This window comes from Tuber melanosporum (genome assembly GCF_000151645.1).
Source record: "Tuber melanosporum whole genome shotgun sequence assembly, scaffold_14, strain Mel28".
Taxonomy (NCBI): domain Eukaryota; kingdom Fungi; phylum Ascomycota; class Pezizomycetes; order Pezizales; family Tuberaceae; genus Tuber; species Tuber melanosporum.
The window spans coordinates 81,727-106,867 of NW_003298797.1; the positions used below are offsets into that span (position 1 = coordinate 81,727).

Genomic DNA, 25,141 nt, shown 5'->3' on the forward strand with positions numbered 1-25,141 from the left:
GGAGAGGGAGAAGCCGAATGGCGAAAAGAAGGAAAAAAGGGACGGAGAAGAGGAGGGAAAGGAGAAATTGGAGCCGGAAGGAGCGGTGATGGAGCTGGAAGGAGAGGACACAGAACTGGAAGGAGGAGTGATAATAGAGCTGGAAGGGGAGGAGATAGTAGAGTTGGAGGCAGAGGATATAGTTGAGCTGGAAGAAGAGGAGAATGGGGAGAACGTCAATGGGGTTGAAAATCCCGACAACCTTAAAGGACTCGATAGCCCCAAAGACGCCAATTTCAGGGACGAACCTGCCGGCCCACATCATTCGCGGCACCGATGCGCCAGTCGGTGATTCCTTCCACCATCCTCCAGAAGGGTTTTGCGACACAACATCGGTCTCTTGGCTCGTCACGAATATCATAACAGTGTCCACGTGCGATGCAACAATTCTTGTTTTTCCAAAAGTTATCAAGTCCTGTAGCTAGCTTATTCGCCTCAAACCGATAATTTTTTTGTTTCCCCCATTTCTTTTTTTTCTCTCACCATGCTACCCCGGCTCGCGGTACGGGTTGCTGTCGAGGATGGTCTACGAATATACTCGGGTACAGGTGGGGTGGTGAAGACGCGCCGAGTGCCCCGCGTGCTTTTTTACGCGACGCGAGTTGGGGCCTGCACGATACCCGCCACACACGATATACCGGTACTGTACGGTAATTTAGTATCATAGACTACGGTACTCCCACTCTACTTGAAATTTATGCGCTGTACTGTACAAGTACGGTACAATGGGCTTTCGATCTGCTGTGCTTTGGTCTGCTGTCCCACAATTAATCTCACCCACCCACATCGGAGTCGGGTCAGCGCCTAGCTTAAATTACCATGGACTGCACGCGTACTCGCCAAAAAAAAAGTTTGTCCCCGACCTTTACATGCACGCCGTTCAGACCCTTACTCTTTGGCTACTGGTAATATTCACCATTGTTGCTTTCACCTTAGGGCACAAATTTACAAACTAATAAAAGCCTATGGGCCTCATGGGCCACCCATGGGCTTTTGTAGACCAAGGCCCAGCCTGGCCCATGGCAAGCGTTGACTGTCGGGAATGGCGGACTTTGGAGATCGGAGGATCCTGCTGTACTGTACTGTACTTGCACTTGAGTACTCGCCAAAACAAAAAGTCTATCCCCAACCTTTACCTGTGCGCCAAGAGTGGAGGTTTTGAACCGCCCTTCACTCATGGCAACAGAGGCAAAGCACCAAAAGAGGGTATCCTAGCTGTATTGGGAAATTTTGAAATTGAATTTTGTTTGCTTGGTTACAGTACCAGTTTCCTCTTAGATTGTGAACTTATTATTTTATTACTACTTAAGACTGAATATTATCATCACAATACCTGATGAGACAGTGTGCACCCACTGTCTTTCTCTTTTGTCAATACCAGCTATGAACAATTATCCAAATCCTGCCCCAGTAGAGCCAAACAACTTCTATTCTTTGCCAATACCACTGTCCTCACCCCCGCCAAAAGCTCTCAAAGTATGGCTACTTCATCTGTGATAAATTCTGTAATTACTATGTACTCTTGTACTAGTACTTAGGTGAAATGCTGTTACAGAAATTAAAATAGTTATAAAATTCAATAGTGCCATTCTTATTAAAGCTTATAATTTGAAGTCTTTCACTTATGGACGGCGACAGTTTCAAACTCCGCTTTTTTTTCCCTCTCAAAGATGAAAACCCCTAACCCACCAATCACTCGCTCTCACTCTCCCTTCTAGCCCTCCCTCCCGCACCTCTCACCATCCATCCATCCACCCGCGATTACCTCGTTGCGTGGCGTCTCTAGCCTTACACCTCCCATCCCCCCATCCGCTCCTCTGCCCGGCACGCGCACACACCAATGCACTGCTATATAGTACTCAAGCTTTGCCCCAATATAAACCTCACACACACCCGGTACCGGATGTTGGTCGCTCGGTGAACCCCCACCGGGCCGGGTCCGATTATGCTGCCGCGTGACGGTAAGCTGGGGTAAGCCGGGTTTTGAGACCGGAACCGGGTGGATATATGATGGGGTTGTATTGTATCGTATACACACATTTGCATAGTGGATTTGATGGGAAGGGAAGGGAGGGTTCTATCTATTGGTGGGGCGATGGGGCAGTTATCGGCTTGGGGGTGAGGGGGGGTTCTAGTTCACAGCCCACCACATCCGCTTGTCAATCCCATGGAGAAAAGAAAGAAGAAAGAAGAAAGAATATTCAGAAAGGGAGACAAAGATATAAAGCAAAAAGCCAGTCGTGGAATTACGCATATTTGCCCCGACCTCATGCACAGAGAGAAATGATGAAAGGAAAAGGGATTCGGAAGAGAAAAAGGCTTAAAGGTGTTTTTCCGGTGGAGAACTATCGGAGCGGGGCAATGCCGGTCGCCAGTGTCTACACTCACCGCACAGTCATGAAACCGGCTGTGAGGAGGAGTGCAGGTACCAATATGGAACCTTCGGGAAGTATTTTCCAAGCTGCCGATCCAAACACCATTCTGTCGCCATCCTCGTCCAGTATTGGGAAGCTGGGCGCTCCACCGACACCATTAGCTGCGATGGTGATTCGGCCCGGGAGAGTGGTGTTTGCAGAAACCTCGATTCCTAGAGATGATGCTAGGTCTAGATGCTTTCCCTGTTAGCAATCGGGGAGGGTAGAAAAGCAGGGGAGTGGGCAAACCATCCGCATAGGGAAACTCAACAAATCCCTTCTTCGAGCAAACCTGGTATCCAAAGATCACAGTTTGCTGGATAGCAACTCGGTCGAACGCGCACTGCTCAACGTTAGCTTTTCCGTCCTCGCTGGCGAGCCGAGAGGAATGCGTAGCGCACCTCTCTAAGCCCACATTCTGACATAGCCTTCACCCAGGTCTTGCGCGTGCAGGCGCACCGAGTGAGTTTCGCCTGGTCTGCTTCGATCCAAGTTCGTACGCTGACGCCGGCTTGCTCGAATCTGTTGTAGATGTCCACTCACTGTTTCGGCGAATGTTAGCCTGGACGGATTACCTCTCGAGCGGGCTGCTCTGCGTGGGGTGTTACCTCTGGATGCGCATCCTCTCTGTACCGTTGTTCACTGAACCACCCCGCGAGGCGCGGATTTTTGTAGCAGTCCGCCAGGCAGGATGGGCCGTTGAGCTCTTTTGTGGGAGAGCTAATACCAAGGTGAGGGGGGACGGAAGCTAGAGCAGCCGACGCAGTATGCGTTGCAGTGGTTGTGAGTGTCAAAGTAGGCTGTGTGGTGACGGTAGTGGTCATTTGCACACTTATCGTGGTCGGTGTTATGGTGACAGTGTGAGTAGAAATATTGGTAACGGTCTTGATCTCCGTGGCTATAAGTCTGCAGGTAGTTGCTGTCCATGTTGCTGTCATAGTATGTGCGCTCGTGGCGGTCGTTCGGCGTACCGTGCTCGTGAGCGTTTGTATCAACTTGGTTGTGGATGTCTTCTCTGCGGTGGGTCCGCTGTGGCTTTACTTGGTGTATGGTTTTTAGTGGTGATTTGTCGATGATACGTTCCGGCTCATGTAGGTATGGCTGCGTTCTGGCACATTCCAGGATATTTGCCTACGGATGGCTCCTTCCAGGTTTTTCACGATATCTATATGGCCAGGTCCTTAGCACAACCCTATAATAATTTTTATTTTATTTTTTTGTTGTTTTTTTTTGTTTTATTTTGATTTTGGTGGAGGGTTGCGAGATGGGTCTGCCCATGGTAGTGTTTTGTGGGTAGAGGTGGTATTGACTTATTACTGGGACATAATGCTGTTGGGCACGTATACCGAGTCGGTGGTTGTCCCTTTAGGAAGAATAAATGATTTGAATTAGACAGTGATGAGATAAAGTGTTCTTTTTTCCCTGTCCAATTGATTCATGCTTGACCAGTTTTTACTTCCTCTTATTGTTCAAGGTACACAACACATCTGCAAGTCAACTCATCACCACGATACGATACCGTTCAGCCAAGGGTCACGATGACAGAAATTCCTAAGGTTCAGTGTGCATACGACACACCATCCATCTGACTGCGACTTTGAGATAAGCGCAACACCGGAATCAGATCAGTTCCAAAACCCTAACCCATGATCACACTACCTGTAACTCCCAAAACTGGCTGATCATGATCAAACCACCTAAATCTTTCCATTCGAAGATTAGTTTGCAGTATCGTATGATAATACCGCAGCCTATCCAAAGCCAAATCTTCTAGATCATCTCCCGATTACTGCTGACATATTCCCACTGTGAACTACTACTCGTGGCGAGTCAAGCAATCATGGAAACTCACTCTTTTGGAAGACTGGGCCCAATATTCTAGACGCAAAACAGCCTCTTAAGCACTTCTATCATACCAGAATAAATTACCATACGATTAAGGTACACGTGGAAGGCACCTTCCACTCGCTTCTCTACCTTGCACCTCGCTTTGAGAAACTCCCGCCCCTGGGGCTAAAAGTGGGACCTAAAAAGATCTTTAGAGCTGATGTGCTCTACCGTGTTAAATAAATAGTGATTATGTTTTCGGATGATGAGTCCGCAGGAGCTTACTTGATACTATCTCATGTGCACGAACATCACAGATCACTTATTTTTGATACCGTAGGTTGTCTAGATATACTGACGAGACCACAGATCTCACCAACCAAACTTTAATTTAATATGATAGGGGAAAGAAAAAGTATAGTAAGACCCTTGATAACCGTATAACTTGACCACCTAGCGCTTGATACATAATATGAAATGAACAAGGAATTACTTCACCTAAACCGTAGCACCACCATATTTTGCAAAGACCTTGTCCGATGCAACAAGGTCAGTATTCATGGCCTCTTCATGGGCCTTCGACCGGATCTTGAATTCGATCGGAAATTTGAAGGGCGTGGTGGTTAGCCCGTCCATGAACGCCGTGCGCACGTCTGTGTCTAGAGGAAGTGGCATCCCTGTCTTGGGGTCCGTAGGGACCTTCATGTCGAACGCCCAGATGAGTTTGGCGAAGAGGACGAACTATGCTAGGTCAGAATCACAATCCACATTGCCCAGATAAGGGTGGGTAGCTCACAAGCGTGTTCCTGGCAAACCATTGACCTGGGCATATCTTTCGGCCGAGGCCGAAACCATACTGTTCCTTGCGACCAATTTCGGCATCCTTTTCGGCGTCAAACTTTGTGCCAAACCGGTTCCTGATGTAGCGTTCTGGCATGAAGTCTTGAGGCTTTTCGTAGACGTTTTCATCCATGTTCATTGCCCTATCACCCGCGTTAACATTTCCACAAGAGGGTGGGTAGGATGGCTTACCATTGGACCTGGAACAGGACTGTTCCTTTGGGCATGAAGTATCCTTCGTACCAATCGTCTGTGCTTGGGTGTCAGGAGTTTTTTTTCTTGCCTATGATATGTAATTGATCGAGATGAGCTACCTTTCATGAGCAGGTGAGGGGCACTATATGGTAGCGGAGGTCTCCATCGAAGAACCTGGGAGATTGTTAGATGGCATCCAAAGGGCCTGATAACCTTTCCATACCTCGTTGACACAAGCTTCGATGTACTGCATTTGGTCACGGTCGTCAAGAGTGGGCAATCTCGATGTTCCACATATTCGGTCGACCTCTTCTTGAGCCTTCTTGAGGACATTCGGGAATGCCAGTAATGCCATCATGAAGTCAAGAGCTTGGGATGCAGTAGTGTCACTTCCGGCTTCCATCTACAAATGAGTTAATTCCAGTTCAGAAAATAAATTAACTAGGGCCACTCACCAAAGTTGCACAAACATATGCAATTCGCTCGTCGCTAAGGCCGTGCTTTGGTTTATCGTCTATTAATTTTTCCACAAACGTTCCATATCGCTCTCCCTTTTCCATTCTTGTTTTGTTTAGGTTGAGGAGTCTAAAGTAGAGTTTTCTGTGCATGGCACGAACATTTCGGGCATGGATTCTCCAGGGTGATACGATGTCAGGGAGCCATTTCAAGAACGGGAAGTGGTCGACGGGTGGACCCGTCAATGCCAAAATCTCCGAGAACTCTCTTTGCACTGTCCAAAGTTCAGTGACCTCCGGGTCGTCGTAATCCTTTGGCAAGACTCCAAATACCGACTCCAAGATTACAGCCGTGGCCATGCGCATGGTGTGTTCGTAGTATCTCTCTGGACTTGTTGCAATCTTCTTTAGCAGAAGCGTTGATTCAGCGCTTTGCCAAGGCAATATCTGCTCCACCTTCCCGGGGCCCATGAACTGATGGTACTGCGCACGGTAGTTACGGGAGGTCTCGCCGTATGGCATGTAGATGATATGGGTCTGGTCCGGGCAGACAATCTCAGCACCAATGTGAGGTAAAGGCCGGGATGAATAGATTGCACCACGTTTATCATACAACCTAAGAGACAAATTAGAAAGGCTCATATCCAAAAGTATTTGAAGAGTATGCACTCACTCCTTGAGAATCTTTACATCGCTGATTAGGACAATGGTTTGCTTGGCGATCTTGATTGAGTAAATACCACCATATTGCTTTGCCCATTCCGTAAACTTTAAATATGGCCTCTCTTGTGGTATGAGGTGCATGTTTCCGAGAATTGGTAGTGTAGGTGGTCCTGGAGGAAAGTTCTTGCCTCTTGAGGTTCCTTTGGCAAAGTAGATTATAGTTGCTATGAAGCTTGCTAGACAGACTCCCAGGGCGAGCCCCGGGGCAGCAGTCCAAAATACGGGAATGGCCATATTGTGCTATATGAAAGGTAGATGGCCCCGCAATCTTGATCGGACCAGAACCCGCAGAGCCTTGAGGTCCTTGGGGGTTATATAGAAGGGTGGGGGGGGGGCAAGTGGATGGGACTAGATCAAGTGGAGATGGGCCCGCGCTACGTGAGAAGGGATGCTATAGTCGTGGGTAGAAACATCTCTTATACCCCCGTTATCTCCTAAACGGAACGAGGGTTTTTTGGAGTGGTTACTCTGATATTTTTTAGACACCCTGTAGAAGCCAGATGCCGAAACTTGTAATCTCGCGCAATAGTCTACATAAGATTGGGCACACACATTACAAGCCTAGTTGTCAGCTCAATTATACCTCTGATATATCATATAAATATTTTCGAAGAACCTTCCGTACAAGATCCTTGAGTTTCACTCAGCGGGACCCAGCTTGGGAGATGATATGTTCCCCCCAGCCTGAGCGCCAAGAGTCTAGTTCCGCTACCTGCATGTAGTACGGCGTTTCCCAATAGTCCTGCGAAAGGTTCCTGCTTACTCGGCTTTTCCGGGAATGGTTACGTGATGAGTAATCTATCCGGCGTATTGGGCAGTGATTTTCGGAGATATCATCCAAGAATGGGATACGGTCTCTTGTAGACAAGTCCTACAGACCAGAGTGAACATATTAGCCCGCGCTTTCTAGTCAAAACTATGACATAGGTTCTCAACCGGATGCTCCATGAGGAGTGCGTATTTTGGGTGAATACGGAGGCAATGGTGGATATCAACTAGCTGGCCTATTTCCCCTAGTGGGCTAGGTTATGGCTGTGGAAACCAGTGTCTCTGATCGCTTCCCGTGTGGTAATAAGGATATCAGGGGGACTCAGGTATTGGTGTCAAAATAGTCACTATCCCAACACCCTTCACAACACGGAGACCATCTCACGAGTCCCGACCGTATCAGATATTTTAAAATCCTTGCCTCAAGGATTCTTGCCCGACCCTGTATGCAGAAGTGCTTAACTCGGAGAAGCCGAGAGGGCTCGAAGCAAGGAGATAACATCAATTCCACGATTGCATCTACTCTACATGGTGTTTAACCCAGACAGGCTCTTCTCCAGCAGAAATGCAAGCATCAAACTCGCATTTTAGGCCATCCTACTGGAGGGGGGGATGAGGAGTTCTGGTCGTATTATCGTCCTCCCCGCAACCGAGGAATTGGGCGGGACCCCAAGGATTGCAGAGCACCTCAGGTACCCTCTACCGGGTAGGGATCGTGTGTAGCGTTCCGTGGGGCTTTTCTGGGCTCAGCATTTGGGGGGGCCTGATCGCGATAACGAATCTGGGTTAGACCTAGTTATCAAAAGCATGCACCCGAATCGCAGACCTTGGTATTGGGTGCTCACCTCTCTAGAACGCTCAGCCGTCCCTAATTGCAGTTCCCCTTAAATAAACTGATCTCCCTGAATCTGGCTCTAGCCGAGGATCTGTACTCAATACCTTTGGCTTTATTGCCTCAACTATCATGTGTTTAGTTGGCTCAATCGTAGGATATGATACCATGTATAATTCTGCCTCCAAGTTTCCACCGAGTCGAGAGTGATAGCACTTAACACACCGTGGCGATAAGGATTATATTTTCTCTAAATTCGTCCCCCATATACCGCGGCCGGAGCATAGCAGTTACCAGTGATTCGTGTTAGGTGGCTGCGCCAAGCGACATTAGAAAAAGGGGACAGAGTAGACGATCTCCCTTCTTGGATCAACGTTGTGACACCAGTGCGGTACAAATGTGGGAACTTCAAGTAACGCTGTTCTTAACAGAATCCTGTTGTTAGTCGCCTATCGGTTGTCGAAACTAACCTAGAATTTTGCATAACCCTAACCCTTTCAGTGCTCGAACAGAAAAGAGCACCTACAATCATCCAAAGATTTAAGGGAAAAGGTGACGAAAACATTTAGCTAGGTTTATCACCTCCAAAGTAAATTCCCTGACTTCACCGGATAGGGAAAGGCTGTGATTTTAGTGACCAAATGAGGCTATATCCCATACCAGACCGTAGGGCCCCAGGGCGCTTGCATTCTGAGCCTGTGAGTTATGAACAGAGAAATGAATTTGATAAATTCATGTACCGAGCTTTCTCGGAAATTAGAGGGGGCCTGAGGGCTCATCACTAGACAAGCTGTTGAACACCCATAATCAATCTCTAACACCATTGCCCGCTGTTCCATGATGCCATCGACACATCTTGTACCAAATTCTCCCAGACCAATAACGGCTAAACCAGAAGGTTCCGTATACCTGCACCATAGCTGACCAGTATTGTACATAAGAATACTATACCTCTTCCGGCATCACCCAATCCCCCCTCCATTTCTTCCTTTTAGTTCCAAAGTCATCCTCTCCTGATCTCCCAGGTGGCACTTGACCCACCATCCCCTAACCTCTCAAAAATCCATCGCCGCAACACCTAGATACCAGTACGTAGATCTCGGCCCTAGGAGCAGGATAGAACATGTATTTACATAAATTGTTCTAGGAGGCTTCTGACCGGATACAAGAGAAGATATTGGAAGTCCCCCCAAAGCAGATTAACTGTGATGAGCAATGAGGGGCCCCTGATTCCGATATGAACAGTAGTGATGGGTGACATGGGATGATAGTTCTTATGTACACACCGAATAGCCTATCATACCAAAGAACCCGTATAAAGCGAGCATGGGAACAAACACCAGTGGCATGATTCCCATATATTTGGCAGTGGCGAGTCTCTATTCGTCACGAGGATAGAGAGGCGAGTTCCCTATGTCAGGTCCAGGACGACGGACGGTGAAAAGTTCGTTCCAAGCCCAACACCAAAACCCCCTCCTTTCCCTTTTATTATCGCAAATCCTAATCTCCTCGAAAGCCTAACCTCTACCCGAGCTCCCCTCAGAAGGATATCCCTGATAACATGGTTGGAGATACAGGAAACTCCTCCTCAGTTGCCCTCGGGCATCCGCAGTTCTCCGCTTTTCCACGTCACCCACGGTAGTGACCAGATGTTTTTAAGTCCGTCGAGTCCGCTTTATTGCTTCTCTTCGATTCTATCGGCCGTTTCGAGGGCCACTCAGGGGGTGATATGCTGGAAGCATCTAAGGGTGCCCAGAGCCCGTACACACATTAAAAGATCCTAGCACACCATTCTAGAGCGAGGAAGCGTAGCCATATCTATGTGCCGTCTACTCTGAAACCTCATCCTGCAGAATCTTGGAAGGTAGGTGGAGGTTGGCTTGGAGGATACTCCACGTAGATTGTCTTCGAAAGATTTCCAGTGATTTCTTCGAAACTCGCCGTACACCAGTTCATTATATGTCAAAATTCTGTGCATGAAACCAAGCGAGAGGGGAACGGGTGGCCGGGATCACTCTGCGTAGCCAGCTGGCTCAAACGCTCGAGCATCTCATCTGGTACCCCGCACTACCGACGTAACGATGGTGGGGGCACCTGCCAGCGCTGGCGCTCGCTGGGTAGACTCCTGTCCCCCCGGAAATCGAGAAAATAATCCGCTTCGCTTGTGCCTAGGAGGGACAGGCGGAAAGACTGGCTCCGACGGGTTTAATTTTCCCCTCGCTACCCCGTTTTCCAGATGCAAGGAATGACGTTCGCTTGGCTGAGTTTCATTGCTTCATCTAGTTTCCATTTTCAGGTGATGAGCTGTCCCTTCGGTACTCGAGTACACAGGTTAAAGCTTAATCGGATACTCGAACGTCTTGGCGGAACTACCCGAATCTCTGCGTTGGCTCCGTTAAGCTCCATAGAGCTCGGCGTGGGAGGTATCTAACCCCCCATACTCTAGTAGTGGTCGCGGAATTTATCTACGGCACGCCTTAACTTTTAACCTGCCATTTTTCCCTGCTAAAAGATATCCCAGCTTGAGAGGTTAAGTTTGCTCGCTGTTGGGATGATGGGTTCGGGATTCCAGAATAGTCGATGCAGATCACCTAAGTTAACTGTTGGCAATGAGGGATTGGTATTTGAAACGTCTTGGAGCCACTACTCGAGTAGCAGAACAGTCTCCAGGGCCTCAAATCCTTATAATAACTCACCAGAGCGGCGAGTACCGTACTGTATGGTAGCCCGGAGGGATCGAATAGGTTACTGGTCATATCCCGCATGGGACCTCAATGACGGTTAAGATGCAGCTCAGGATACCGTACAAGTACATTCGCACCCCGCTATCCCGGATCACACCGAACCGGATATCTCGCTGTCTCGTATGAAACTCGGGTAAATTCTGAATTTCTTTACACCAAAACCTAACCTATTGTCCCGGATCACTCGCTATATCGGACAGATCCTTCGGATTTTGGCCGTCCGGGACAGCGGGGTGTGAGTGTACAGTACCAGTACAGCACAAGTATTCGAGTACTGGTTGGATAGTGGAGACGGTTGTAGACCAACACCAACTCCGATCCAAGTTCCTCGGGCTGCCATCTAAAATGAGAGGAAATATCCACCAAGTTCGACCAAAATCCACAGACCAAAATCAGGTATCCGATCGTTTTCCGGACGGTTAACTCCTCTCAAACCCCCTAAAATGAAAATGGACCCTAGAAAGCGCTTCCATCACAGTAGGAAGTGAAGAGAAAGCTCCAATGTCGGCCGATAAATTCCCGAACCGTACTCCACCGCGGTAACCAACTCCCAGCTCCCATATCCGCAGAGTTCACTGTGAGGAGTTTCTTGACAACGATGCTCCCCTCGCTAGAGACCTCACCCAACCACAGGGCATTCGTACCTGTGCGATAAGATAAGCTCAATTCCTGGGCGTTCAATTGGCCGAGCCTCAAGGCTTTTTAGCCAATCACAAGCTGTGAGATTGATGCCAGGGCAGATAGCGCCCGAAACCTTATTGGGCTCTCAGAGTTTTCCAACAGTTGCTCGCATCCAACCATTTCCTTAAGAGCGTCAAATCCTAGTCAGCCATGTTACGAGGAACGCACCGGTTGGTCTTTAGAGAAATGCTCGGTCGCCCTGCAAGTTAGGCTGCTAGCAGGGCTTCGCCCCAGCGCTTTTCTTCTCAACTGACAGCAATCGTTGGCTGCGAGATTTCAACCATCCGCACTCCTGCAAAGCACTTCGTTCAATCCAGTTCATATGTAGGTGCCAGGGGAGCCCCCCTTTCAGAATTGAGAAAGGTGTATACCAAGTTTGACTTGCTAGCCGAGAATGCAATAAGTTCGGGGGGCAGCCTCACTGTATCTACAATTGAGCTTCCCCTCGTTTGCTACTCCCCCCATTCTTATGATCATTGAACTCTAGTTATTACCGAGAGAATGTCTGCGGATCTAGGACTTGCTCTTGTTTCTGATCCCGATGGAGATCATTCCGCAGATCTAGTATTCATTCACGGGCTCGGCGGCCACCGTTCCCGCACATTCACAAACAAGCACTCCGAATTCTGGCCCCCCTGGCTTACTCAAGCGATCCCTAAAGGTCGGGTGTGGACTTACGGTTATAATGCGAAAGCGATTCTGGGTTCCGAAGATGATCTGTCACTTCATGCGACGAAACTCTTGAGAGCGCTGGTCGCTGATGATGTTGGGCGAAAGGTTGGTTCACACCCCCGTCGTTTACCTTGAGACTAATATAATGAGGGTTAGAAAGGGAAAAGTAGCAATCGCGACAGACCATCGCGGCCTGTGATTTTTCTTGCACATAGTCTTGGAGGAATTGTGGTGAAGAAGGTTAGTCTATATTCCCACCATTGTTACAGAACCCTAGTTTAATGGGTTTTGGATACAAAGGCTATGGTTATTGCATCCACTCCAGGGCAATCCTGGTCCTATCTGTTCTCTACAGCGCCAGCAGTAATTTTCATGGGCACACCTCATCGCGGGTCGTATTGGGCGCAAAGGCTCTTCATGGCAACGGCATTAAGCCAGGCCTTCCTTCCACGTTCCGAGTTCCTTCATGTGCTGCGAGATCGGTCGTCGATGCTTGCCACACTGGCAGAACAGTTCAACAGTGTTTGGGGCAGAAAGCAAGTTTTATGCTTCCGCGAGACTGCACGAGTGGGCGGCATTGGGATGGTACGACGCACCCATTTGAATATCTACACACGGTCGTGAGTTAATATTTAGCTGGTAATTAGATCGTAGAACCCAAATATGCGGTGACAAATTGCCGAAAAGAAACTGTTATCGACGTCGTAAATTGCGATCACCACCAGATTTGCAAGCCAGAATCTATGCAGAGCCCACTATTTCTGAGTATCGTGAAACACATTGAGCTCTTCCTCAAGAGCTCAGGTCCGTCCAGCCCAGGGCTGAAGCCTCCGAAGACAAAGCCAAATGAGAAACACAAAGCCCATTCAGCGGTCAAACCAGCCGAAAAGTCAAAGCCTGCCGGGAAGGCGAAATCGGCGCAGAAGGAAAAATCGAAGGAGAGGACAAAAAGGACCAGGCCGGTCGAGAAGGTGATAACAGTTGAGAATATCACGCCAGTTATTTTATTCAAACCCCCAAAGCCGCCCAAGGCTCCAAGGAACATGCTCGTCAAAGCCAGACCCCTCCCGAAACCACCGAAATCGCAACCGACTCCTCAAAGCCCGCCACACCCAGCACCAAAATCAGCATCAGTCCGATCACTACCAATATGGGCGCCCTCAGCCCCGCCCCCACCTCCACCGCCACCGACGCGGTCGTATTCTGCTCCCAGAGCGAAGAAATCAGAACCTGGTGAGCGCTGACATTGGTGATATCCTTGCCGTGCCAGTCTAATAGTAATAGGTCTCTTGTTACGATACCTTGCCGGGTGCTAGGGTTAATCAATCCTCAAATCACACACGCTCTCTCTCATCTCTCTCTACTCTCGCAGCAGGTCTGCAATATGTATATATATTTCATCTGTACCTCTTACATCCTACATATCGGATCGGAATCTTCTTACGGGAAATGTTAAATAAATTGTACTTGTGGCCGGGACAACTCACAGATTGACACTACAGCTACTACAGCACACAGTCTCCTTTATTTATTTATCAATAGTGGTGAATTCGAATATATATTGCGATTAGGCAGGAAAATTTTAATGATAAACACAATAAGAATGTCATTCATAATCCCTTAGTCCGCCGTATGCTACGTCTAAGTCTGGTCAAAAAAGCAACCAGATTTGGAAAGCAATGGTTGGAATAGCGAGTGATGTAGCATGAACCAGAAGAAGCTCGGTTTAGCCCACGGATGTGCAGGATTGCCTGTGGGGATTTCCCTAAATAGACCGGAGTCGTCGGACAGTATCCTATTTTAGGCGACATGCGCACGGGGCAGGATGCCAGGGGTTGCTTTAGGGCTTCACGCCATTGAGAACTTGACTAGCAGCCGTACCTTACCATACAAGTACTTCGCCAAAAACTCTTTTGCGATTCGCCATCGGATTCTCCCCGTGAATCGTGTTATCAGCCCACGATAATTTATGTTTTGTTCGCCAAGCTAATAGGATTGCGGGGACCGGTTAGTGGGGTCAAGCAAGGCCAAAGCGCTCAGGCTATTCGAGTACCGGTATCTACCGTACAAGGACCGGGCAGTGCAGTGTCGGAAAAGCGCAGATCCTTCCCAAGAAATTTCGTCTTTGAATCCCTAGATTAGCGACCTCACGGAGACGGCGAATCGCAAGAGTTCTTACGGCACCGTACCGTGCCCGTAAAGTGATCGTATTTCACCGTTGTTACTACATATGGTAGGAGCTCAAGGGCTCAAAATGTAGAGCATAACTTTACTACACTTTGCTGTTTCACACCCGTGCGTCTAAGCTAAGAATTGGCTTCCCCATTTGTGGTACTTGTACCCGTAGTGAGCGTGGACCGGTACTTTTCCACCAAAGAAGTATAGTGTATGGATATTGCGCACTAGTCCGCGACCTCAAAACATAGAGGAAGGTTCATCTGTTCAATAATGCCCAGTGGAAAAAGTCTTTCTACATCAATCAAAGCAGCTATTTTTGCCCTTCATGTGTGCTCGGGAGTGACCTTTGAACAGCAGTCAGTCTGCCTTCAGGTGAATAAAGAAACAGCAAGACAGATTTCCAAGTTCTCCACTATACTCCTCTTGCGGAAAAGTACCAGCCCCCCATGCACTACCACAAATGGGGAAACCAATTCTTGGCTAAGACGCACGAGCACTCGTACGAGTACAAGCTTGACACTCCCAGAGACAGTTAATTTACAAATACTCCACCAAACGGTACTTCACTAACTTTAGAAATGGTTATCTACACTCTGGGCGGAATCTCTTAACTTTGATTTCTGACTGATGAAACAAGGCTTATGTGATATCTGTAAGTTCTGTTTCACCCTCAGCACCTTTTTCCTTCCTTCCATTACCTTTGCGCATTCAAATATGTTACCCAAAATATCAGGACATGATTGGCTAATATTATAAAGTAGCCTAATGCAACTTCCCAGTATACAATACTCGTTATTAAAAAATCAGCCTTTTAACTTTGAAACCTCCCAGCAGGTACTATGTTGTAATATTGCAGCGATTGTCTTGGGCAGTACGCGAAAAAGGTATCATAGGAAACGCTAAGGCGGAATCAACAAGCATTATCCTACTATCCCTTATCCTACTCGTACCGCTGATGCTGGAGCGTCTTCTCACTCTTGACTTAGAGGGGCGCCCAGTGGCCCACTTATGATTAGTCACACGAGTGAAATGATATTCCACAACATTCCCCCTGCCGATTACTACTGAGTATGCTTTGTGGTGTATTTCGATATACTGTATTCTCTACCCAGTGCCAAGTTAAGAGCACCTAGGTCAAGTCAGGAAATCCTCTATTTACTGCTGTTGAATACTTTGCAAGAATGATAATCATTATCAACTGACAGAGCAATATTGCGGGAGTGCAGCCATCAGCATACCGTTAGGGAAGCAGAAGTATAAGAAATCAGCGAGCGGGCACCGATGGCCTCCCAATACCGTCATGCATACAACCAACAAACCAGGTGTTCGATGTGGTCATTACCCTCTACAACACCCCGCTCTAGGCAATGTGGATATCTAGAAGGAAGCCTTCTTCTGTGTTTCCGACCATGCCATTGCTATCTATTGATTCCGATTTCGCTCCCTTCTCCCCTCCTTTTGTTCCACTTTTCAATCCCGCTCGGCTTGCCAGAGATGCCTTGCTGTTTCCAGGCGCAGGGGTTAGGACAGAAGGAAGAAGAGATCTTATATGATTTGTTATCAGGTCGGGCTTTCCAGGTAAACTGTACTGTGCTGTACTTGTACTGTACAGCACATAATGCAAGCAGCCTCCATCCTCCGCACTCTCATATATTACCCAACTAAGCTACAACACTCACGGTGGCATACTATTTAATGTATCGATCCTTCGGTATCTAAATCCTGATTGTAAACTGACAATGTTTGTTCCTTAGCAGAAGGTGTATTCAATGAATTTGAGGCTCGAGATTCCTCTAATGCTTCTTCATTCGGCTTCATTTTTAGAATGAATTGGCGAGACATTAGTCAGGCTCTCCCCATAGTCTCCCCCATCCTTCATCAGCCCCTTCTACCCATTACCACTTCCGGCGGGCCCGTCACATGAGACAAAGCCTGTTTTTTTGTGACCATAGCTAGAAGCTTTCTTTTGTCTCTCCAACCCAGCCCGAAATATCTGTTGGTCACCCTAGTCTGACCCTATAGGACACTAAATACTATGGTATCATAACACGATGTCATAGACTAAATTCACTGCTCCAGCTGGGGGCTTCGGGGCAGTTTATCCCGACTTCAAGATCTTATCATAAGTTCGCCGCACAAACTCCCGTTATCTAATGATCCAGACATGTGACTACAGTAAGTGCTGCTCGTACATCATAGATTTAAGTTATGATATCATACATGGCACGGATATCATAGGGTGGCAGCGGCTCAACTACTTGCATGACCACGGCTAAGGTATTTGCTATTCATAAGATCAATGTAACCACTGCAATGCAGTGCCCGTGTTCAGTCCCCAGCTCCATCTCGATAATCCCATCCATTATCGACTCCATCGGTCCCTGCGCTCTCCGTTGTACTGGAGGACAAAGCCGGGGGCACATCCAGGGAGATCCAGCAACTGACCGGAAGCCTAAAAAAACTAACGCGGGTCTCCGAGGACTCGGTCAAGATAATACTCACCACTCGCCTGCAGAGAAAGCCCCTCCCCACCACGGGCTAGCTCTTTGAAGGTGCAGGAATAAGCTGCGCCTAGACGGCAGCGTAATTTAGTCAGCCAAATGGACGGGAAGAGAGACGACTCCTCCCCCTCTCCAGATTTTGCACCCACCATTTCACCGCAGAGGCTATGGCGGCTCTACGGGAGATGTCTAGCAGTCGAGTACTTCCGAAGATGATCGCTCCTGAGGGCAAATGTATTTTTTCTGGTGCGCCGAGTAAGTTCTTGCTGCCGAACCTTTATTCCTTCCTTAGGGATAAGTAAGAGCTTCTGGGGTGTTTTGGCCTCAATACCACGGAGCGCGCGCTCGTGGAGGTGGGGTTTCCGCACCTTTCTTGACAGGTGGCAGTGGTGTTGTCGGACTTGCCTTAGTTCTTCCTGGTTTCTTCTATTGGATGTTTTGGGCTATCTAATGACATTGTACCAGCTACATTAGAATTGTGGATCCGGGTTCGCTGGTTCGATTGTGCCCTTCTTTTTTTACGAGCGATATAAATTTACTTGCGTCAGTTTGTGGAAATCCCAAATGGCTAGGGTTGACGAATAGTTTACTTGAAAACCGCATGTTCGTGATTACACAATAATGTCCGCAATCCCATCCAAGCCATAACGCGACGCTCGAGACACCCCGACACATCCATTTATCGGAAGTGCAAGCCGCGGAGAATCGGTAAGGTATTGTAAATATTTGCATTGCACCAGCACACTTTTCGCTCACATACCTTTAACTCCTACGATCATAAAGTGTCACTCGCCAGCGATCAGCTTTATGTTCAAGACAAACAACCAGTAATAAACGAGCCACCACCCTCAAAATATCATCTGAAATGAACAGCAAGACAGCTCCAAATTTGCAACCCTCAAACCTCCCATATCCCCAAAACCCCACGTTACCAGCATGGACCAGCATGCAGCCACTTGGCAAAATTCTTCGTGAAACGGAGCTTCCCCCAACCGGAGATTAAGGTGGCCCAAGGGGGGGGGGTGGTATTGCGCAATTGGGGTCTGTGTGGGGGAGGGGCCCATTCCAGGGGCAAAATCCCGTTTCACAGGAACCCCACCATGCCACTCCGATTCACCGATCAAGCAAACTCCAACCACCCTCCTCCCTCACTGATACCCAGTAGTCCTCGCTTAATCACCATCACCACCGGCATTCCCATGCACAAGCTTAGTACAGTATACTCAAGTACTTCGCAAAATCATCCGCGACGGCAACGGCGCGTTCGAAATGAGCCCATCCAAGATCTCGATCCTGGTGTTGTGCGAACGCCAGGTTCGCGGAACCGCGCATCTATACGAGTAGTCAGTACAGCAGTTACTTGGCAAGGAGGTCTATGTTAGAGAAGCCTAATCCAATGAAAGCACTAAAGGACGAAGCGGTGAGAATGAAATCGCTGAGAGGCTACGCGCAAGGGAACGCAAAAGGATGGTGCACTGAACGATCGTCAAAGACACTAGCAAAGGACAGAAAAGGAGATAAATACACCTCCGAATACGGTACTTGTACCGTAAAAACTCGAATAGCTAAACAGACCATGTGCTAGGTACTTGTAACTGTAGTCCAAAATTTTCACCGTCTGAGACAAATGAAAAAGAAGAAAGAAAAAAAAACACTAGACCTTACTAGGAGAGGCAACACCAACTCCTAGCATGTGGTCCGATCACTCGAGTTCCTACGCTAGGCTGACAGCTCCAGGAACTCGACGAACTTTAAAGAAACACACCATCCCGACAAATTATGATCCTCCGCGATCACAAAAAATCTCTGATAGAACTATCCTGATATCTCATGATCCCCCACGATCCCTAAGCCTGTGCCCTATGCCGGGTGCCGGGTGCCTAATGGTATGGGGTGTGAAAGCAACAAACCACTATCATGATATGATACCATACCATGTATCATACCCATTCACCACACACCTCAAAGCTGCATGCCCTACAACCGCTTGCCTACCCAAGGGCATGGACTATAGGCAACCCCACACATGTGCTCTCCTATCGTATGATAAGTTACCTTCAAGATCTCGGTTGCCTCGTGGCCTAGTGTTTATATGAAGTCTTCTCAAAGTGAACACTAGCACACACATCGACCCGCTCCTCGCCGCCGCGACGCCCGAATGCCAGATCACGCCCGAACCTAAGACCGTGCCGACGTCCCAGGCTGCTTTCCGAGAAGCGTCGACGCGGTCTCCCGCTCCGGTGCTGCGCTCGTGCTCGGCGGTTTTGGGGATACTGGTGGCAAGGGTTTAGGTTACGTGTGACGCGCTATGCGGACGTGTTTTCTTAGAACATGCTAGCTATGAAGGTGCTGAGCAGAACTAACGAACCTCTCACCGATCCCACCCACAGCGATTCCCACGGAATCGATTCTCTAGGAAACCGCCTCTTTGGGCAGACTCCAATCTGGGTTCGGTAGTGCCAGGCTGCCAGCAGTGGACGCGGGCATCCCCCCGGCAGCCTTCTCGCCAACCCACTCCCCAGCCGCGAATGCTGCCCCGCTAACTGCCTCGCCAACTCTCGTCACACTGGCGGCTTTACCCGCGACCTCTCCATCGCCGTTAGCTGTCCTCCCCGTAACCTCCGAGAACCTTGTCTCCTCATCGGGCTCAACCCTATCCTTCTACTCCAGCCATTGCTCCATCGCTCCGGAAAACTTGTCTGACAGGGTCACCTTTTGCGGAGCGCGCCGCCATCGCAACGTCATCCCCGCGCTATCAGCTCTTTCTCCAGGAATCCGTGCTCCACCAGAATCTCCTCGAAGCGCGGTAAGTGCGGAGAGGCTGGTTGTACGGCGAGCTCCATGAAGCCGGTCTGTTATAGCCGCTGTCGGAGACTGGGAGCGGGGTCGTTACTGGGCTTGTTGACGGAGGCTTGGGGTCTGCAAGAGAGGTGGGCATCAGGGGGATCGTCGGGGGGGTATCAAGAGGAGGAATCTGGCTCCTGTGGGGATGGGGGATGTGCTGGCCACTGGCGGGGGGGAGGGGAAATCCTTGAGTGTACTGGCTGTTAGAGGTATTTTGTCTTGTCCACTATTCGAACGACTGCTATTATACGTTGAGAACTGAGAGGAGGAAGGTCACTGTGAGGTGGCCGCGCCCCACGGGGGAGGGCCATATTGAGGATTTGTACTGAATGAATTACCGGTACCCAAGCATGGTATCCAAAGGAATCAATATTTCGCAAGTTGAAGCCCACCACCACGTTTAACTCAACTCAACTATTCTCGCAACGGACACCATACTCCCCCGCGCTAATCCGAAACCGGATAAAAAACTAGAATTTACAATCACGGCTTTGCCCCCATCATCATCGCCACCACCACCATCAGTACCAAATATACGCATACCAATAACACAATACCGTACTCTCGGATGCAAGTACTGTACTGTACCTTCCCACCTGTTTTCCTTCCCACCTTACAATATGATACCCCATCCCTCCAATCATGAAACCGCGCTCTACGAATGTATATACCTCATCGTTTCAAATGCCCGCACGGGCAGAGCCATTCTATTTGAAATGAAAAGAATAAATTCCCCTCCCTTCCACCTCAATGCCCGGAGGTGGGTGGTCAGTGAAGCTGGGCTAGGAAAGAGTATGAAGCAAGACTTCGCCTCCTTCTTCAATCCTTTATTTTTCGCTTCGACAGCCGCAGCGGTACTCTTGCATCCTGCTCATGTGATCGAGTGAGATCGAGACCAACAAGCAAAGAAAGAAAGCTAGTGAGCAAGAGGGAGGGCGGTTAAAAATATTATATTTTGTTTTAGGGGTCGAAGGGAGTTTTTTTCAAGAGGCTTGGTATTGGTCTTTTTACTCTTACTACTTCCGGTGAGCACGCTAGGGGTTTGTGGGAGATAAAGAGGAGGGGAAAGAAGGCGACGGTGGAGCACAGGTAAATCACCCGTACTTTAACCCACAAACACCGCAAACAGGGAGAGATAAAGAAGGAAGGAACGCTAGGCTGGATCTCGACTTCAAAAATTGTATCGCCATTATTCACAGTACTAGAGAGCGTCAATACTATCATACCACCGCACCGCCAACGTTACCGCTATTGTCGCCGGCTGCAAACCACCAAGCAGACAAACCGGATACTTACCGACGGACGGGGGAACCCCGCTCACGACAATTCACGCAGTGTCACCACCACCACCACCACCACTAACACCACCATTAAGCTACTAAACAATCTAACAAAGACCCACCAAAATGTCAATCTGGGCCTCCAAACCCACCCCGCCAACGCCCCCGCTCCACACGACCGGAAAAACTTACCACTCAACCCTCCTCCTCCTCCTCGCACACTCCCTCGAGCCATTCCCAGCACCGGCGCCGGACCCTGGCCAAATAATCGAAGTTCCCTCGCTCCTGCCGCCGCCCCCGCACCGGCGCACATTTCCAGCTGCGTCCGCGCCCTCGCGTGGAAGGAGCACCCGCGTGTCGGTGAGGAAGGACAGTTCCTGGTGGGAGGAGCACGGCGGTGAAGCGCTCCGGGTGAGGGAGGAAGTTGACGACCTCCAGCATGACTTGAGGCTCGCAGCCCGGTTGCAGAATCGGGTTTTGGAAATTGAAGAGGGGGGGAGGAGGGCAATATGGGGCAGCGGGGCGCCACTAGGGAGCGCGGAAGAGATTAAAGTGCTGAAGAAGGAGTGGGAGGGAGCAGTCGCGGGGGTTGTTGCGCTTTCGTAAGTTCTCCTACTCTCTCCTTTCCCTCACGCTTGTGAGCGGGGTGTTGATTGATGCGCGGCGAAGTAGGCGACGTAAACAAATCGCTACAACACCATCTACACCTCGAACACCACTCCCAGCAATTCCCTCCCCCGACGCGTCAACAGGATTACCCACCCCCCGCTCAAGCGGAACTCCACGAATTTCTGAGGGCTGGTTCAGGGACAGTCGGCGGAGCCTTGGTTTCGACACATCGCCTTCGATAAAATCGCAGGAAGTATCTGAACACCGTAAACGGAGGAGCGCTGGGAACGGGGACGTGCTTACCCCGCCACCATCCCCGCCACCTTTATGTAGCGGAGGAGAAACGCGGGAGAGGGATAGTGCGGCAGAGTTGCCAAAGTTCGAGTACATCCCTATTAAGGTACCACCTTTGGTTAAGTATCCCATTTGAATAGGCAGCTTGGCGGGGGTTGTGGGTTTATGTTAGATGGGGATGAGTCGGGATGGAGCGAGAGTTTATAAACGGGGCGTTGGGGATTATTTCGTGATTTGTGCATATCTATCATAGGCTAGACTGGGTGGGATGGACAGGATTGGGTGGGACGGGATATTGCGATATCCTTTATTAAATTTACTAAATTTGTTTATTATCTGGGGGGGTTCTACAATACACTAGATTATATGATAATTCATCCCTTCTCTCCAATTCGATACGGTAGTTTTCTTAAGTCGCTATCTTAATGACGGGTATAACACGGTAGCTTGCTCAAAGGTAAGCTCTATTGATACCCGATTGACAGACAGACAGGTGATAGATACTGTTCAAACGCAGTACAAGTACAGTAGATGATTGTTCATACCAAATAGGTATGCTAAAATTGGTATAGAAAAAGAAAAAGGGAAAAAAACTTCGCCAAAACACCAATTCCCAGTGACAAACTAGATACTCCATCCCAAGATTTGTAAGGAAGAAAGGGAAAAAAAAGATAGAGAAGATACAAATAACCCCCCCCCCCCCACACACATACTCCACAATCCCGCCACCGTTAGCAGATCATCTATCTAGTCTCTACTCCTCAAAAGTAGGTCCCCATCCCCCCACCCCCCCACTGCTCTTGCCCTGCCCCTCAGAAATACACATCTGCATATACACCCCCCCAGCCACCTCCTTCAAAAACCTCCCTCTCTCCGCTCCATCACTCCTAACTTTATTCAACCCCTTAGCCACAACAATCGCATACCGCTGATTATGCTCCTCTTCACCCCATCGCACAACAGGCAGGAGGGTATCCAACCCCCTAGCCAGCAACCCTTCCACAAAACCCTCTAACTCCTTGAGCACCCTCACTTCCACGCCCTCCGCATCCTTGGGCGTGGTCACAACACCGTACATCCTAGCCAACCTCTCCTCCTTCAGGAACGGTTGTAGAAGGACAGAAATGCAGTTCCAGACTTTCAACATATCCAGAACTTGCTCCTTCGAGAAGCCGCCCCTCTGCAGCCACTCCTCCTGTGCATTGTGCGGGGATGATGTCGGGGCGAAGAGCGTGCAATAAGACCACACGTTGAAGAGCGCTTCTTCGGTGGCAAGGGTGTTCTCCGGGCATAAATACTCGCAGCGGGCGGATATTAGGGATGAGAATGTGCGGACGGTGTCGGTTGCTACGGAGTAGTATTCCGCGTATGTCGCTGGGGTGTATGATGTCTGGAGGATGTTTAGGAAACGGTGGGCGGCCGGGGAGGTTCTTGAGAGCACTTTCTGGAGGATGAGGAGAGCTGTGGAGGTGTATAGTGTGCGCAGACGCTTGTTGGTTTCGGAGAGGGTGGTGGCAGTGGATAGGGCTGGGGAGTGGGTGTAGATTCTTAGTAGGATGTCGTCTGACAATGTTAGGAAGGGGGAGTGTCCTTGCGGCGCTTTTTGTGATGGTGGTGGTGGAGGCGGAGAACGGGTAGGGCTCGCCAGCAGGATCGGAGAATCGGGAGGTGAGGGAGGTGTATGTATCGATGGGATACCGGGGATTGTCATCCTCAACTTCGGCCCCTTGCTAGCACTACTACTACCTCCTTCAACAGGACTCCCCGGCGGGGTGACTACCCCATTATCGATCCTCAACTCCTCAATCTTAAGCTCGAACGGGATATCGTCCGGTGGATCCACCCTTATCATTGGAACCCTGGCGGCTAGCATGGGTGAGTACTTAAAGTCGTTGCACTCCCCCTTCTTGTAAACCTGAGCTCTAAGCACCGTGAAGCTCTCTCTATTATTATTACTACGGCTATCGCTTTTCCCTCCGTCTTTTTTTTTCAATATCGCGGTTTCCTTCTCGCAGATAGCACGCGGGGCTCGATTAGTTAGAAAGTCATGCACGTTCCTGGCTTTCGTGAACCGCTCCAGGGCAGTTTCGCCCCTAGGTTTTCGATTGGGAGAGGTAGTGGAGGTGGATGGGGAGGGTGAGGAGGAGCGGCTCCTGTGTAGGAACGTAGATATGCCCGAGCGGATCATAGACCTTTCTCGCCGGCGGGGCATCTTTCTTTTTTGCTTATCTTTAGTTAATAGATGGATAGTATTGTATTCGTCAAAGCCGTGCTTTTCCTCTTATCGAGGCTCTGTAGGATGGACGTTGATGAATAAAGGATGGATGGATGGATGGATCGGAGAACACTGGGGAGGAATGAAGAGATTTTATTGAGTCTCGAGCGACGTGGGGAATGTTTTTTTTTCTTGTTGCAGGGCTTAGTGTTAGTGGTTCCATTGCTTTACAAGTGCTCGAGTACTTTGCGTGGGTTTATTGCACTTGCAGATTGGAAAGGGCTGATGGTTGGATAGAATGGATGGGTAGAGGGCTGTGTTGCGCGAAGGGAAGGGAGGATAAAGCATGATTGGTGGTGCTGTACTAGTACAACGCTTGGAAAGTTGTCGGGTGTGTCGATGTGAACTTTTTTTTCTTGCGAGTGTGAGTTAGGCGTTCCGTCTGGCTACGAGAGGTGCTTGCTATGCTTGATCCTTGGAGTTGACAGATTTACATGCACTTGAGGAGGATGAGGAGCAGAAGTAGAGCTACTAAGCCCGCTACCGGTACCATTTCGACCATAATAGGTGGAAGACGGTACCGTAGCATAGCAGTGAGCAGGCGAATTCCGTTTCCCAGCAGAATATCAACAAGAAATCCCCCGAAAATAACTCGCAGAAAAACTCACAATGAGGGTCTCCACTTAACTTACTTCTCGATCAGACGAGCTGAAGCTGAGAAGAGAGGAAGGAGAGGGTCAATCAAAGTGCCTCACCATCAATGACGGAGAATAAGATGACGTGGGTACTTCTCATGGTCTCCCCGAGAAGAGTGGTTTGAGTGTAACCACTCCACGAATTCCCACCCAGAGTGGCAGTGAAAATCCATTGTAGCACACATGACTCAACAAGGCATGTCATTCCCATCTATCCCATCCCATACCTGCACCTGTAGCTGTCGGAGAGGTCGATATCATAGGCCAGGCTGCGGTGATTATTCACCGTTCGATAGGACTCCCGGTGTCATATCCAGTGAACGTGAACTTCACTT

General features: G+C 49.2%; 5 protein-coding genes; 3 read left to right on the forward strand and 2 right to left on the reverse strand.

Moving 5' to 3' along the window:
- Positions 1-758, forward strand: part of GSTUM_00004597001 (uncharacterized protein) — a 1,739-nt gene extending 981 nt beyond the window's left edge. Inside the window, exon 2 of the mRNA XM_002836261.2 lies at positions 1-758. This exon is cut by the window's left edge and continues 514 nt beyond it.
- A 1,282-nt stretch (positions 759-2,040) lies between these two features.
- GSTUM_00004599001 (uncharacterized protein) lies at positions 2,041-3,096 on the reverse strand. XM_002836262.2 has 4 exons: positions 3,062-3,096; positions 2,855-2,995; positions 2,703-2,796; positions 2,041-2,644 (listed from the first exon to the last, which is right to left on the reverse strand). Exons 2-4 carry the CDS (start codon positions 2,876-2,878, stop codon positions 2,424-2,426), a joined length of 339 nt encoding a protein of 112 aa, XP_002836308.1. The 5' UTR covers positions 2,879-2,995; positions 3,062-3,096; the 3' UTR covers positions 2,041-2,423.
- A 7,917-nt stretch (positions 3,097-11,013) lies between these two features.
- GSTUM_00004601001 (uncharacterized protein) lies at positions 11,014-13,689 on the forward strand. XM_002836263.2 has 3 exons: positions 11,014-12,295; positions 12,347-13,423; positions 13,475-13,689. The coding sequence occupies exons 1-2, from the start codon at positions 12,020-12,022 to the stop codon at positions 12,470-12,472; spliced, it is 402 nt and encodes a 133-aa protein (XP_002836309.1). The 5' UTR covers positions 11,014-12,019; the 3' UTR covers positions 12,473-13,423; positions 13,475-13,689.
- A 6,621-nt stretch (positions 13,690-20,310) lies between these two features.
- On the forward strand, positions 20,311-22,252 carry GSTUM_00004603001 (uncharacterized protein). XM_002836264.2 has 3 exons: positions 20,311-20,802; positions 20,871-21,595; positions 21,666-22,252. Exons 2-3 carry the CDS (start codon positions 21,120-21,122, stop codon positions 22,030-22,032), a joined length of 843 nt encoding a protein of 280 aa, XP_002836310.1. The 5' UTR covers positions 20,311-20,802; positions 20,871-21,119; the 3' UTR covers positions 22,033-22,252.
- A 70-nt stretch (positions 22,253-22,322) lies between these two features.
- GSTUM_00004604001 (uncharacterized protein) lies at positions 22,323-24,385 on the reverse strand. XM_002836265.2 has 1 exon: positions 22,323-24,385. Exon 1 carries the CDS (start codon positions 24,106-24,108, stop codon positions 22,651-22,653), a length of 1,458 nt encoding a protein of 485 aa, XP_002836311.1. The 5' UTR covers positions 24,109-24,385; the 3' UTR covers positions 22,323-22,650.
- Positions 24,386-25,141: the final 756 nt, after the last annotated feature.